At 42.3% G+C, this 16378-nt stretch overlaps 1 protein-coding gene across 1 annotated transcript; it reads left to right on the top strand.

Annotated features, from left to right (window-relative positions):
• The first annotated feature begins 324 nt into the window (after nucleotides 1-324).
• Nucleotides 325-3347, top strand: LOC134290822 (uncharacterized). Its single transcript, XM_062858027.1, has 2 exons — nucleotides 325-2265; nucleotides 3336-3347. The coding sequence occupies exons 1-2, from the start codon at nucleotides 325-327 to the stop codon at nucleotides 3345-3347; spliced, it is 1953 nt and encodes a 650-aa protein (XP_062714011.1).
• Nucleotides 3348-16378: the final 13031 nt, after the last annotated feature.

Raw genomic sequence — 16378 nt, 5'->3', positions numbered from 1 at the left:
TTTTCGACACATGCTTCAGGAGTTCAGAAGCCCTTACGTCTCTGGAGTTTGCACGCGATAATTTCAACTGTCTTTCTTTAATCCGTATTAGCTTCCACAGCTCAAGGGTCATCCACGGACAGTTGCCTTTGACTTTAGCTTGACACGTCACTGTTCTAGTGCATTCCGCAACATGTGATTTATACGACATTCACGAAACGCGACGCGAGATAAGACACGACACTTATGGTTCTTACAATCGTCAAAATAATTAAAAAATTACCTTAATGCCCATGTGTCATACGTAGATGTGCAGAAGAGAAGAAATTGTGTTGGGAAGAGGCCATGGGAAGAGTATATCGCGATCTAGAAAAACGAGTGCGTGACACGAAGGTGCGACACCGCCGAAAGTTACGCTCTCTCGAATGCACCCAGGCTCCTAGATCGAGACGCTTACCGCATACCATCGACAACTTTGTGGTAAATCTCTCATCCACCGAGTTCACAGCAGCAGAGTTAAACCTGCTAAACAAAGGGTTGAATTTCGCCGTTTCCCCCCAAAGTGCCCCCCTTGCAGAGGTTGCCAATAACATTGAAAGTGCCATTCAATATGATAACCATGCAAGCAAGTCAGCCGTCCGACACAGCGTGGAGCAGTGCCTTTTGCGAACGGTGAACAAAACGGAGTGCAAAAATCGCGCCAGTTTCGAAACGTGGTGTGCAATTCGACAGTTGAAAGCCCGTGATGTGATGTATTCCCGTGCGGATAAGGGAAACGTTGTAGTGATAATGGATCGAGAGGACTATGATGCGCGTGTGTATGACATGATTGGTACCGGCCCGTACGAAGAAGTAAAATTCAAAAACGGTATGCCGAAAGACCCGCTGAACAAAATGATTGAAGAAGTGAATTGTGCTCGGCAGAAAGTGGCTCATCTAATGGGTGAAGAGAGGCTCGATAGGAAGTTACACGTCCCGAATCCCGCGGTGGCATCTTTGTACTGTTTGCCGAAGATCCACAAAAATCCTATCGGAATGAGACCAATTTCTTCCAACATACGTACGCCCACACAAAAAATGGCAGCCTGGCTGGTTAGTGAAATGAAAAAATATCCCGTAAAACATGGGAAAAGCGTGAAAAATTCAGTGGATTTGGTGAAGAAATTAGAAGGGTTTAAGTTGGGACGAGGAGAAATTTTGGTCTCGTTCGATGTCACGGCACTGTTCCCGAGCGTACCAGTCAACGAAGCCCTTCAAAGCCTGCGTCGTCACTTGGAACGCAGCCGAGCCCCACCAAATCATATCGAAGCGTATCTCTCCGTAGCCCAGGTGTGTATGAACCAGAACTTTTTCACGTTCAGGGGGAAGGTTTACAGGCAGACCTTTGGGCTCAGCATGGGTAGCAAGCTGTCCCCATTGCTAGCGGACCTCTTCATGAGCGATTTTGAGAACGAAGCTCAAAAGAAGAAGTTGTTTCCCAGGATCTGGTGGCGCTACGTTGATGATATTTTTGCTCCGGTTAAGGAACGATACCTGGATCAAACGTTGAGCATGTTAAACTCCCAACACAACACGATCAAATTTACTGTAGAGAAGGAAGAGGAAGGGAGACTCCCCTTTCTCGATCTGTTGATCAGTAGAAAGGAAGACAGCACGTTGAAATTCGGGATCTACCGCAAGCCTGCCTCCACCGATAGATACATTACTTCGGACTCCAATCACTTCGGTGCCCAGAAGCAAGCCGCCTTCCACTCTATGGCACACCGGTTATTCAACGTACCCATGGCGAAAGAAGAGTTTGAAGAAGAGAAAGACCGTATTTATTCAGCAGCCGAAGTGAATGGGTACGACAGGTCTTTCGTTGATAAAATCATCCGGAAACATAAGCGAAAAACACAGCGCGACAGTATAACTACCCTCCAGCCGGACACCAAAGAAGTCAAAAGAGTCAGCCTGCCATTCTACCCGAAAATAACCAACCCCATAAAAACCACACTTCACCGACAAGGGTTACATGTTGTCCACAAAAGTGAGAACACTCTGCGTGACCTGCTTTGCAACCTCAAAGATAAGGTTCCACCTGACGAGCAGTCTGGCATATACCAGATTCCCTGCAAAGACTGTCCGGCGGTTTACATTGGACAAACCCGCCGGAAAGTCAAAGTCCGCATAAGGGAACATAAGAACGCAGTGGCATCTAAGAAAAGCAACGAATCGAGCGTGGCGGCTCATACGGTGGAAACCGACCACGAAATAGATTGGGGAAGTGCGAAGCTCGTAAAAACTGTGAGGAAAGCTTCCCACTTAAACGCATGGGAGTCAATGTTTATCAGCAATGCCCACAAACCGCTGATGAATGAAGACGATCCTCCCATCATGTCGAGTCTATTCGATCTCGTCGACACGAACCACCAGCAGCAGCAGTAGTAGCATTCTCTCTCTCTCCAAACTTGAACAACGCAATCAGTCGGACATTGTCCCGTAGATAGGCATTAAGGTAATTTTTTAATTATTTTGACGATTGTAAGAACCATAAGTGTCGTGCCTTATCTCGCGTCGCGTTTCGTGAATGTCGTGTTTGTTCTTACGTTAGCACTAAGTACACAAATTGAAATGTGATTTATAGCATTCAATCACATATTCTAATGTTTCGTTAGCAGTCATTGTATGCGGTAAACTCATCATCGATTGACGAAACATATCATTCAAGCGGTTATGGTCTGTTATTTGTTTGGACAATGTTCTTTCGGAGGTGTGGCATGTCATATCAAAAGAAGAAATAACGAGGCAATGATCACTCAAATCAGCAGAAACAGTATCATTCACAACTTTTTCGGCTAGGGTATCTGTACATACTACGTGATCGAGAATATTATTGCTGGCTGGCCTAGTGGTGTTAGTATTCGTGATCAGCATGTTATAAGAAGCTAGAAGACGTGTGTATTCTCCAACAACATTGTTACCAGTTAGGTTCGTAGGAATGTTTATATCGCCAACAAGTATGCACCTATGACCTTTTTTAACTCTAGAGATCATGTGCTCAAGTTCCAAAAAGAATCGACGGACATCGAAACTGGGAGGTCTATAGACAGCATGCAAATCAACAGGTATGCCCAAAGTTTTAAACTCGCAGTGTATGTGGTGAAACCCATCTTGTGTTGTATTTGCACTGACTACCGCGTTTAGCTCTGCACGAGTGAATACTGCTAACCCTCCATGTGATTCGTTTCTGCATGAAAAGGTTCCGACGATACCCTCGATTTTGTATAAGTGTATGCGATCAGCTGTGAGCCATGTTTCACATATCACAATCGCATCAAAACGTTCCTTACTCCTCTCTAAGATCTCTTTTATAGAATCGAATTTAGATAATTCATTGATTCCACGGGCATTGATTTGCAAGATTTTACAGTTTAGATGACGAAGTGTACTTTTATTTGCTATCCAATCTCCAACACATCCACATACTCTATTACAATACATTGAAAATTATAATACATAAACACGCACATCTAGAGTCGACGTTTCGGGTTGGGTAGATCATCGGGTGAAGACAAGTTAGCAGTGTGTTGTCGCTTGCTGCTCAATCTCTTCATCGTTTCCAAGTCGTGTGTGCTGCGGATCACCTTGACATTCGATGTTTCGGAGTACTGAGCTAGAACCACGCCATTTCGTCCCGGCCACACGAATTTGAAGCCTAACTGGTCTTGAGCTTCCTTGGTATCGTTAAGCAACTGTATTCCGTACGAAGTTAACTCATCCCGAACCACTATTTTCCGATTTGGGTGGGTAGTTGAAGGATCGATAACAGACGAGCGCAGTGAACCATATTTTTTCTTCTTCGATAGAAGTTCCTCTTTGAAACACATCTTTGAAGCACACTTTGATAGGAGCTGGCCTGGTAGTGGTAGAACTAGCATCACGATTTTTTGGATACAAACGTTTGGCATCAACAACCGCACCGGGAGGCAACTGACATCCAACAGTAGTAGCTAAATTGTGCACAATCTCCATTGTATTCTCGTCCTCAATAGCTGGCATTCCAATAATAATTGCGTTTTGCGATATAGCAGATCGGTTTACTCGATCCAGCTCTAACTCCAGTTTCTCAACACGTTCTCCCATGGATTGTTGCTGTGAAGTGAGATTTTCGAAGTTTGTTTTTAGCACTTTGTGATCCACTTTCATAGATTGCATGTCTTCCAGCAGCGTATCCAATTTTTCTGATAGAAAGGACTGGAATTTCTACATCTCACCGACAGTGTTCCGAATCTCGTGCATTTCAGTTCGTGTCTCACGAACCTCCTTCAGGACAGCTTGCAGGTCCTTAAGGACCTGTGAATTGGTCTCATCGCTCGATCTTATCCCTTGGTGCAGCTCACTACATTGCTTAGAACAGAAATAAGGTTGACTGCGAAGCTTCCGTACAGCTATTCCAAAGACGTTCTTGCAGTCGTAATGCTCACATTTGTGGCAGTAACCACACTCGATTACTTTCTTGACATCCTTCTCCTCCTTACGGCAAGTGACACAGATGATGCTATCCTCCGACATGATGATGACGAGTTCTCGTATCCACTTGCATGAATCGCACTGCTGATGTTTCAATACGACTCCGACCAGATAAAGGTGACAGAGTGACCGTGATAGTTGTTTGTCATGAAATATTTCAAGGTGCACATTAGATACAGTGACAAAGCTAATACAAAGGCCGCATAATGACTGATAAGAATTTACCGCTGTACAGACCAATAATCTTGAAAATGGACATATTTCCTTGTTGCGATCATCCAGATAACAACATATCCATATTATTACGCCATCACCTCGCTTCCGATGTACGCCGAAGATCTGTAGCTTATAAATTTCCGTAGATATTGAATATTTAGTGTCGCCTTAGATGCATGAGTGATATTGGCTACGCAGTGCTGCCAGAAAACTCAACTCAACTTTAAAATAATAATATTTCAACAATAATCATAAAATTTCAAAATGTTTTCATCTCAAAAAATCCGTTCACCAAATTGGCTTCCAGGAAAAATATAAAAGTGTGGGGATGTTCAAAAATAAAAATTGGAAAATTCAAAAACTGAAAATCACGAAATCGAGAATTGAAAAGAATCATCTTCTAAAACATGTTTAAATCGATTTTAGATGACGAAAAATGATATTTGGATCAAAATCAAAAATTTGGGTATTAGGGCCGATTTCTTCACCTCGGCTTAACCGGTAAGCCAGGCTTACCCATACAGTTAAACCTGGCTTAACGCTTAAGCCAGGGTGAAGAAATCGCCCCTTAGAGGGTTAAGAACCAAAACAAACCCGCCAGAGAAGTCAATGGCAAATCACTTCGATTTGCACTAATGTAAGTTTTTGATTTGGAAATGACATGAAATGAAAGTAAATATACATGACAGATGGTAGAAAGTGTTTCGCTTCGATTCACAGGTCTTTAACAGTTGTGAAGTAGAGTAGTGGTAAGGCTAGAGATCATAACGGTCAAGGTCCGAGTATCAAATCTGGGTTTGGGATGGAAAGGACCTTTTTTTTTTATTTTCGTTTTCAAATCAAAACATAGTGAACAGCGTATTGAAGCGGTGTTCCATTGAAATTGAAGAGGCATTGGATGTTAATTTCAAAATGCCGGCCCCCCCCCCCTGGCCGACAGATTTTTTTTTTCTAATTCGAACCAATCTTAAGATTTTCAATAATTCAGAGTTCCAGAAAAAATAACTATTCTAAAAATTAAAGTTTTGATCCACAATAATCGAACCTTTTCACTCGAGAATCACGAGAAATTTCGCCAAGTATTTCTCTCAATCTTATCATTGCATTTTACCAAATAATTTTAATATGCTGCTATAGAGTGCAGTTAAGTGCTACAGCTACACGAATTTTTACTAATATTCTATTCAAACAAACGTCATGCTAAGGACGAAATATCTGGGACTTCTTTACGAATTATTTCAAGGAAACCTTCAAAAATTCCTTGAGTCTTTTATTCAGAAACTTCTTCAGGGATTCTTTCGGAAATTTCTCAAGGGACTTCTCCAGGAGTTTCTCCTTGGTGAATTGTTCTATGGGCAACGGGCATCTTACAGGGTTCCGGCAGTGATTGTTTCAGGGCTTGTTCCAAAAAATGCTTCAAGAATACCTCCCACGATTCCTTCAGAAATTTTATCAGATACTTCTGCAAGGATGCATCGACGAATTCCTCCAGAATCCTTCCTTCACTGATTTCATCATGGATTGTTTCAGAGATTTTTTTCAAGAGTTTCTCTATGGGTTTCACCAGCCATCCCTCCAGGAATTACTCCAAGGAATTTCCAAAGGAATGTCAACAGAATTTCTTTGAGGTTTTCTGTTCCTTCAGAGATTTTTTCAGGAATTTCTTCATATATTAATTCAAGAATTCCACTGGAGATTGCTCCAATTCAATCTGGAACGATTCGAAATATTTCAGCAAGAATATCTTCCAGAACCCTTATACAGGAAGTTTTACTAGAGATTAACTAAAAATTGATCTAGGAGTTCATTAAAAGACTATACAAAACTTTATTTTGGGAGTCCATCCAAAGATTCCAACAATAATTCGCCCAAAAATGTTTGCAGACATGGATAACTCCATATTTTTTACAGATTTTTTTCCAGAAAATTATTGAGAAAGCTTTCCTGGGTTTCCTAAGGAACTCCTCATGGGATTGCTTCCGGGATTCCTCATGGGATTTCTTCAGGAATTTTTCCAGGTTTTCCTTCGAGAATTTATCCAGAGGGGAATTTCTTCTGTGTTTCTTTCATGAACAATTCCAGGGATTATTTTAAATTCTACAAGGATTCCCCCAGGAACACTTTTATCAATTCCTTCAGGATTTCCTTTTGGAATTCTTTCAGGAACTCCTCTAGTAATTATTCCAGTACTCCCTACAGGGGCTGTGTAGGGATTCCCTTAGGAATTCCACTTAAAATTGCTTCGGGGATTCCTCCTAAAGTTTCTTTAAGAACTCTTCTTAGGATTGCTTCAGAATTTCTCCGAGAATTCCATCTGCGATTTCTTCAGGAATTATTCCTGGTATTCCTCTACGTATTCCTTAAGAGAGTCATCCAAGAATTTCTTCAGGAATTTCATTCGGATTTTTTTTCAGGGATTCCACAATGAACTCCTGCAGGAACTTCTCTAAAAATTTCTCCAAGAATTCATCTAGAGATTCCTTCAGAAATTCCACTAGAGATTTCACCAGGAGTTCCTACAGGCATTCCTCTAGGACATCCTGCAGAAATCCCTTCAAGAATTCATACAAGATTTTTTTTTTCAGAGATTCCAAGAAATCCCCAAGGGTTTGCTCAATGCGTTCAGGACTTCAGGACTTCCTTCAGCCATTACTCCAGAGATTCCTCCAGTAACTGCTTCCGGTATTCTTCCAAGAATTCCACCATAAATTCCTACAGAAATTTATCCAGGAATTCTTCAAGGGATTTCTCCAAGGATTTTTTTTCAGAGACTCTTACAGGAATTCCTCCAAATATTTCTCCAGTAATTACTTCAGGGAATCCTCCAAGAATTCCACCAGGAATTCTCATAGGCATTCTCCCAAGGATACTTCCTTGGATTCTTGCAGAGATTTCTCCATGATTTTTTAAGCGATTCCTCCAGGGATTCTACCAGATATTCCTCCAGAAATTGCTTTAGGGACTCCTCCACAAATTTCTTCAGAAATTTCACAGGAGTTCTTCCAGGAGTTCTTCAAGGAGTTTCTCCTGGGATTGTTTCAGGAATTCTTCCTGGGGCTCCTCCAGAAATACATGCAGGCATTCCTCCAGGATTTAATCCAGGGTCTTTTTTAGAAACTCCTCTAAAAATTACTCCAGGAATTTCTTCAGGGACTACTCCAGAAATATATCAAGGAATTCCTTCATAAATTATGTCAGCAATTCATCCAGGAATTTCTCCAGGAAATCCTTCAAGGATTTCTTCAGAAATTCTATCAGGATTTTCTCTAGGAATACCTTTTGGAATTTTTCCAGGAATTCCTCTAAGAATTCTTTCAGATTTGCCTCCTGGAATTCCGCTAAAATTCATCGAAGAATTTCATCAGGGATTTTTCCACGGATTTCTCCACAAATTTCTCCATGGATTCCCTCAGGGAAGTTCCTTCGAGGATTTCTCCAGAAATTACTCTAGAAACTCGTCCAGGAATTTCTGAGGGATTTTTTTTCCAGAAATTTCTCCCATAGTTGCTCTTGAGATTCCCCCAGAAATTCATCCAGTATTTTTTTACAGCAATTCCTCCAGAGATTCCTCCAGGAATTCCTTCAAGGATTGCCTCAGCAATTCCCAAAGGAAAATCTCAAGAAATTCCTCCAGGCATACCTCCAGAATTTTATCCAGGAAATTCTCTAGGAACTACCTCAAGAATTTCCTCAGTAATTCCTCCTGTAATTTCTCTAGGAATTGATCCAGGAATTGCTTCTGGACATCCTTCAGTTATCATATCAACAATTTTTCCAGACAATCTTCCGCGGATTTTTTCAGAAATTCTTCTAGGAATATCCTCAGGATTTTTTTTCAGGAATTCCTCCAAGCATTTCTCCAGGAATTTCTCTAGAGAATTTTTCATGAATTGCTTCAGGGATTTCTCCACGAATTTCTCCAGGGATTACTTCAGGAAATCTTTCGAAGATTTCTCCAAGAAATCCTCCAGAAGTTCCTCTAAGGATTCTTCCAGCAAATCCTCTAGTGGTTTTTTCAGACATTCTTCCAGGAAGTTCCTGAAGGAATACCTTCAGGAATTTTTCAGGGATTCCTCTAGGAGTTTCTCTAGGGATTCCTCCAGGGATTTCTCCAAGGATTCATTCAGAATTTTTTTGCGAGGATTTATTGAGGAATTCCTCCAGAAGTTCCACTAGAAATTCCTCCAGGATTTTCTCAAAAGGTTTTTTTCAGAAATAAAAAAATAATAGAAATAGAAATATGAATCTTCCAGAATTCCTCTAGAGTTTTGTCTAGAAATTCATCCAGTAATTGTTTCAAAAATCCTCTAGAGATTCCACCAGGAATTCCATCATGGATTACTCCAGCAATTCCCACAGGAATGCTTCTAGGAATTCCTCCAGGAATTTATCCAGGAACTCCGCCAGGAATTCCTTCAGGAATTACCCCAGGAATTTCTTCACGAATTCCTCCAGGAATTGGTCCTGGACATCCTTCAGAAAATATGTCAGCAATTCCTCTAGGGATTCCTATGGGCATTTCTCCAGAGATTTCATCAGGAATTGCGTCAGGGATTCCTCCAGAAATTTCTCCATGAAATTTTCAAGGATTTTCCCAGGGATTCTTCCAAGAAATCCTTCTAAAATTCCATCACGAAATCCTTCAGAAGGTTCTCCTCCAAGGATTCCTGCAGAAAATCCTCTAGGGATTTCTTCAGAAATTCTTCCAGGAAATTCTCCAGGATTTTTTCAGGGAATCCTGCAGGTATTCCTCCAGGAGTTGCTACAGAGATTTTTTCAGGGATATCTCCACAAATTTCTTCAAGGATTCCCTCAGGGATTCCTTCAGGAATTCCTTTGTAGACTTATCCAGGAATTCCTCCAGAAATATGGGCTATATGGGCCCTTTCTGTAGAAATTCTTCCAGGGATTCCTCCGGGAATTCCTCTAGGGATTCCACTGAGCTTTCTTCAGGCATTACGCCATTACTGTAGGAATTGCTCCAGGAATTGCTTCGGGGATTCTTCCAGGGATTGGTCCAGGAATTCTTCAAAAATTCCTCTCAGGCTCTCCAAGAATTTATTCAGGAGTTCCTTCGGATATTTCAGAAATCCTTCAAACATCTTTTCAGGGATGTATGTTCCCAAGAACTTCTCCAGAATTAGCTGATGCTTTTTGTTTTGAAATACATCGAGAATTTCAGGAGGAATTCCTCCAGCGAACAGTATTGGCAGATGATTTAAAAAGGACGCATACAGAAATCAGGAAATTCTAGATGAGTCCTCAAAAACACTCGTAATTTTCCAGATTTAAGCTATATTTTTTTTTAATGTTTGACAAAAAAATCATTGCAAAATAATGCACGAGTAAATAAAAATTCTTGATCTCCCAGAAATTGGTCTAAAAATTACGCTACAAGCACCACGCTGATTAGTGTAGGTCAAGCGAGCTTTTTCAACGTATTGTACAAAATACAACAGCTTGACTGATGAAGGGTTAAATCATGATTTTAAAATATAATGTTATAAAATTCAATTCAATCGTAATGCATTTACCAATAAAAGATAGTAGGTACAAATTTGCAAAGAATTCTTGCCCCCCTCTGACCGAAAAGCTGGCTACGCCCTTGATGATGCACATATAATGGGTTGATAAACAGTCAAAATTTAAGATTTTTTATGCACTCTATGAAAAGTTACAGTTTGTCTGTGGTTGCAGCATGTTGAACTATTATGTGAAAGAAAAAAATATGCATATCCCAAACATTTTGGCCATCCTTTGTGCTTCAAGGTTCCTGAAGCCTCTTAAACTCTTCATGATTCGCATCGATGTAACACATGTAACACGTACAACGCTACCCAAAAACCTCGCTCGTCATATACAGCGTGGAAGGTGAAGTACCCGGCACACCCTAAACCACCTTGCAACTCAATTGAATCCCTCTAAAACCCGCTGGAACAATCCTAATATTCCTTGAATGCCCTTGATAAGGGTTCTCTTTTCAAACCCTGGTAACGCGGTGCAATCCACTCTGAATAGAATTATGGATTTTTTTTTTAAAACTTAACTGGTTTTTGAAGTTCATTGAACAAAGCGCACTTAGCTTTTTGTTATATAGGCAATTTCTTTTGGCAAATACAGGGTTATTATTATCATTATTAGTTTTTTAAAGACGCTTTACCACTAAAGTGGCATTCGTGTCAAGAATACAGGGTGTTCTAAGTACGTGGCCGAGTCAGCTAACGTTATCAATCGGTAAGGCAGTTTATAACCCAGTCAACCAGTGATCGTATAAGGTGTTGCATAAGATGTTAAAGTGGAGGCGATATGCGTACATTTTACATGCGCAAATTGGAGGCATGCACGCATAGGGGCCGTTCATGAACCACGTAGACTTTTTGGGGGGAGGGGGAGGGTTCTGGCCATAGTCTACGCTCCATACAAATTTCAAAATTTTTGTATGGACGAAAGTCTACGAGGGGGAGGGGGGTTGGTCTCCACTTTATCATTTTCGTATACGATTACTAGTTGTCTGGGAAGCCTCGGAGTGTGGATTTAAACCACTCATGTCCAAAGACATTTTTCATTAAACAAAAATCTTTTTTCTGAACCACTGGATGTTGTGTATGGTGTCCTTTATCTATAGCGTTAGCAATGCACAGACTGTGCAATCTCCGGCGTGAATTGTATTTCCATAAGACTCTAGGCCTAGAGGCTTCATTTGATGCAGTGTTATATTTCCCCACATTAATGCATTTAGTTGGTTATCAGAAGAAAATTGAAGAAGAAATTGAATAAATCGTAATTTAATGTCACTTGTCCAATATCAAACCATCTAGCAGTTTGTTTATTTGACCTTACTTACCTTACCGGTCAGACTAACGCCTAAATGTCCTCAGCTGTACATAGGAGTAATCTCCATTCTATTCGATCCATGGCTGTTTTTCTCCAGTTTCGCACTCTGCGTATACGCAGATCGTCCTCCGCTCCCCACATAGCTCGCTGCGCTCCACGTCTTCTTGTACCGGTCGGATGACTCTCGAGAACCATTTTAGTTGGGTTGCTTTCCGACATCCTGATGACGTGACCCGGCCACCGTAGCCTCCCGATTATCGCGGTGTGGACGATGGTTGGTTCTCTCAACAGCTGATGCAGTCTCAAGCAACACACATGTCACAAAGGATTGTCGACAGCGCAGGTTTTTGGTTGTGCACGAGCCATTTTCAAGTTATTCTGCCCTTGTGTTAGAATTACATTAATGCAGCTCCCATACAACCAAAAACCTGCGCTGTCGACACTCCTTTGTGACATGTGTGCTGCTTGGGGTTCTTGGTTCGTTCACCTTCTCCAAGTCCCGTCGTCCATCTGTACTCCGCCGTAGATGGTACGCAGCACCATGCGATTGATACAATCGAACATGATATTTTTCTGGCGTAACTTTCCATGCTTGGTATCTCGAGTCGGTGGGTCTCATATTAGCCTAGTGGTTAAGGCTATGGATCGCCAATCCGGATACGGCGGGTTCGATTCCCGTTCCAGTCGGGCAAATTTTCTCGACTCCCTGGACATAGTGTATCGTTGTGCTTGCCTCACAATATACTAATTCATACAATGGCGGACAGAGAAAGCTCTTCAATTAATAACTGTAGAAGTGCTCAAAAAACACTAAGTTGGAGAGAGGCAGGCCAAGAAGATCTCGAGTCGGTTAATTAGTTGGATTTCTTCCAACTTGAAAGGAAGAACGCTTCGTGTATCTATCCTTTCTTCGTGCTTCACGAGCTCATCAGGTGTTCCTTAAGGAAGCAACTTTCTCCCCCTATTACTATTTCTTCTGTCCTTCAACGATGTGTTGCTTATCCTGGGATCCAACTGTAGGCTTGCTTATACCGATGACTTAAAATTGTACTTTGTAATACGCTCTTTCGACGATTGTTTGCATTTACAATCGCTGTTAGACCATCGTGGTGCTATCGAAATAAGCTGACTTTGAGTGTGCCTAAATGCATGGTAATGTCCTACTTTCGCAACAAAAGTCCGATCTTGAATGACTACCCAGGTAACCAATAAACATTTAAATAAGCAGCCGTGTTATATCTACATGCTTAAGTCTTAGCCAAGTCTCAACTGTCCCCATCAAAATTTTAATTAGTGCCAGTAATCGTTTTGTTTGGCTTCTTAACCTTCCGTAACTCGCGCGGTTGGCTACCTGCGTCAGCACCACGCTAATGCTGAGTATAAATAGACAGATTTTTTCAACGTGTTGTACAAAATACAACAGCGCAATCGCTCGAGGGTTAACAATAACATCTGTTTCACTAAATCTTGATGAAGCAATCATGAAAATATCGCCTCTTTCAAAATCTTAAAAAATCGAACAAAAAATACTTACATTCCAATTCCTAGTTATGGCATGCTGCTATTAGATCCAACATTGCACCATGGCGACGAAAGCTTCATGGACAAATCAATCGGTAACCAAGCCTGAACTCGTCTTGCCTTTTCCCAATGAAGTCAATATTCGATTGAACCTTTGCTCCCAGCCAGCAGCAGCAAAAGCCATTCCGATCTAAGAAGCTTGACTGCATCTTTACGCAAAAATTAGCATGCAACCTGGTCCGTTCTTTCGTCGACCCTTTTACCCCATCCCAACGACGACGGACGATGGACGCCTACCTTCTCGTCAACCAAAGCCACAGCCGATGATCAAAAAGTCTTGAGCCATTCATCCCCATCCCACGGCGTCACGTGTTGTTACGTAGGAATCCACATTTGCCATTCGACCAATCTCGGGCAGGTAAAACCGATGGCAGAAAGGATCCCGATAGAATGTAGGTACTTTGGCACATTTTCGTATTATCGAAGGAAATATGCGAGTGAGTGCTTGACTTGGGTGTGCAGTGCATCATACTTACATCCAATCCCGCTTCCGTACCTGGGATGTTCGGAGAGCCGAAAGCGTCAAGTCCATACACTTTCTCTACCCACTCCACAACAAGGGGGGCACGATATGTGAGCTGAGAAACACTGATGCATGTGCCTTAAGAACCAATCCCGTTCGCAACGTATCCTTTTTCTCAAAATTCCCTGACCGGTGGTCGGTCCATCCGTCGGTTGGTTGGCCACTGCTGAGTTGAAGGATAGGGTGTAGCATAATGTCCTTCAATTAAAAATCCCTGAACTCCATTTGATTGAAAGCAAATATTAGGTATGTGTCTGTGTAGTTTCTTATTTTTTTATGATTTTCAGAAAAAAGTACCCTTACTTTGAATTTTAAAGTTGTGCTGTTTGAAAATGTGTTCAAAAAAATGTCAGCTGATTTGAGCTGATCGAATATTTGACAAGTACAAATAAAGTTCCATTCATTTATTTAGTTAACATCAAATTCATGATAATACTGAATCAACAATTTGCCGCCATAATACTCGATTTGCAGCTGCAGCTCTCCAACGTCGGTCACGCCCAACACTCGCCAGATCACGCTCCACCTGGTCCGCCCATCGTGCTCTCTGCGCTCCACGCCTTCTTGTACCAACCGGATGGTTAGCAAACACCAACTTTGCAGGGTTGTTGTCCGGCATTCTTGCAACATGCCCTGCCCACCGTATCCTTCCGGCTTTGGCTACCTTCTGGATGCTGGGTTCGCCATAAAGTGCAGCGAGCTCGTGGTTCATCCTTCTCCGCCACACACCGTTCTCCTGTACGCCGCCGAAGATCGTCCTTAGCACCCGTCGCTCGAAAACTCCGAGTGCTTGCATGTCCTCCTCGAGCATCGTCCACGTCTCGTGCCCGTAGAGAACCACCGGTCTTATTAACGTCTTGTACATGGTACATTTGGTGCGGGGGTGAATCTTTTTTGACCGCAGTTTCTTCTGGAGCCCATAATAGGCACGACTTCCACTGATGATGCGCCTTCGTATTTCACGGCTCACGTTATTGTCAGCCGTTAGCAAGGAACCGAGGTAGACGAATTCTTCTACCACCTCGAAAGTATCCCCGTCTATCGTAACATTGCTGCCAAGGCTTGTCCTGTCTCGCTCAGTCCCACCTACCAGCATGTACTTTGTCTTAGCCGCATTCACCACCAGTCCGACCTTTGCTGCTTCACGTTTCAGGCGGGTGTACTGTTCTGCCACCGTTCCAAATGTCCTTGCAATAATATCCATGTCATCCGCAAAACATACAAATTGGCTGGATTTCGTGAAGATCGTACCCCGGCTGTTGAGCCCGGCTCGTCGCATAACACCTTCCAGGGCGATGTTGAATAGTAGGCAGGAAAGTCCATCACCTTGTCGTAGTCCCCGTCGAGATTCAAATGAACTGGATAGTTCACCCGAAATCCTTACGCTGTTCTGCACACCGTCCATCGTTGCTCTTATCAGTCTAGTCAGCTTCCCGGGAAAGCTGTTCTCGTCCATAAAGTTCCAATTACAATTAATTTTCTTCCCAATGAGTAATTTCAATAGTTGTAGAGCTTTTGTTAACATGTGGTTCAAATCTAAAATAATACAAAACATGCCTTTTAACATTTGTAAATATAAGCCGCACCCTACTATACACAACCAACTCAGTTTGTGCGCTCCATCGCAAAGAGAAAGAGTGCACTGCGAGACCACATCATTCCAGATTCCACCCGACCCGGGTACAGACTCGGTTCTCTTTCGCTTCCTTGACCGGTATCCATCACTCGAAATGGAAACGGAAGGTGCTGCCTTCCCACTTTCGTTATTAGGAATCAGCCTTCTCCGCACATCACAGAAACGCACATGCAAACTCCTTACGATTCGCAAGCTTCGGCTTTTACCCGGTTGGGGTTGCTACGAGCCTGCCTACTGACTACTTGGATCGGCATTTTTCTTGCCCTTGTTCCTTCAACTCATCTGTCGATTCTTTGGAATCGGATGGAAACCTCGATGTCCATCCAGCTGGTTCCAGGCGAGGTTGTCCGACCGAACACGTCAGTAGCGTGAGCAGAGACAATTGTAAACTTGTATGAACACAGCCGTTAATCAGCTTTAGTCATAGCAGATGCAATCGCTCATATATTAACCGTTATGTGTCCGACATTTTTTTTTTGCTTTTTTCTACACCGTGCGTTTTAAATGGGCGCTGGGTACCCGAGTACCCTGTCGGCCACATAAGGGTTAAACACAAATATTAAACCAGAATTAGACTAAGGATTAAGTTCACATTTACTTCTTTCACTTCTTTGAAAAGTCCTATACCTGCCACACGCCAGATCAACAGGTCAGCTCGCTCAGTGCGTTGAGCTCCATATCATCTTGTACCATCCAGATATCTTGCGAATACAGTGTTTGCAGTGTTGCTATCCAGCATTCTAACAGCATGCCCTATTCACTTTCCAGATAGAAGGTTCGCATTAGAACGCTACTAGCGTTTCATCCCACTAACCTGTTTGAAAGTATTTCTTGAGCCCAAGGCAAAGGAGGGAAGCCTTGCGACTGCAAAATCACACATCTCAATCAGGCGTTGTGAAGCTTTCATAAGTCAACAATGGCGGCTGAGCAGGTTAACTGTGCCACTAGCAGAACCCATGAAGCTGAAGGTGGCGAAATTTACCCAGATGGGTAGCCCGAAAGGTACATTTGATGCGATCACTTACGACAAGCAATTGACGAAACGTTGTTACTATTTTTCTTTTAATGACGGAATAATAATCAAAATGTCATTTAGC

Source organism: Aedes albopictus, chromosome 1 (genome assembly GCF_035046485.1).
Source record: "Aedes albopictus strain Foshan chromosome 1, AalbF5, whole genome shotgun sequence".
Taxonomy (NCBI): Eukaryota; Metazoa; Arthropoda; class Insecta; order Diptera; family Culicidae; genus Aedes; species Aedes albopictus.
The sequence above is the reverse complement of the archived record's forward strand: the minus strand, read 5'-3'. Positions and strand labels throughout refer to the sequence as shown.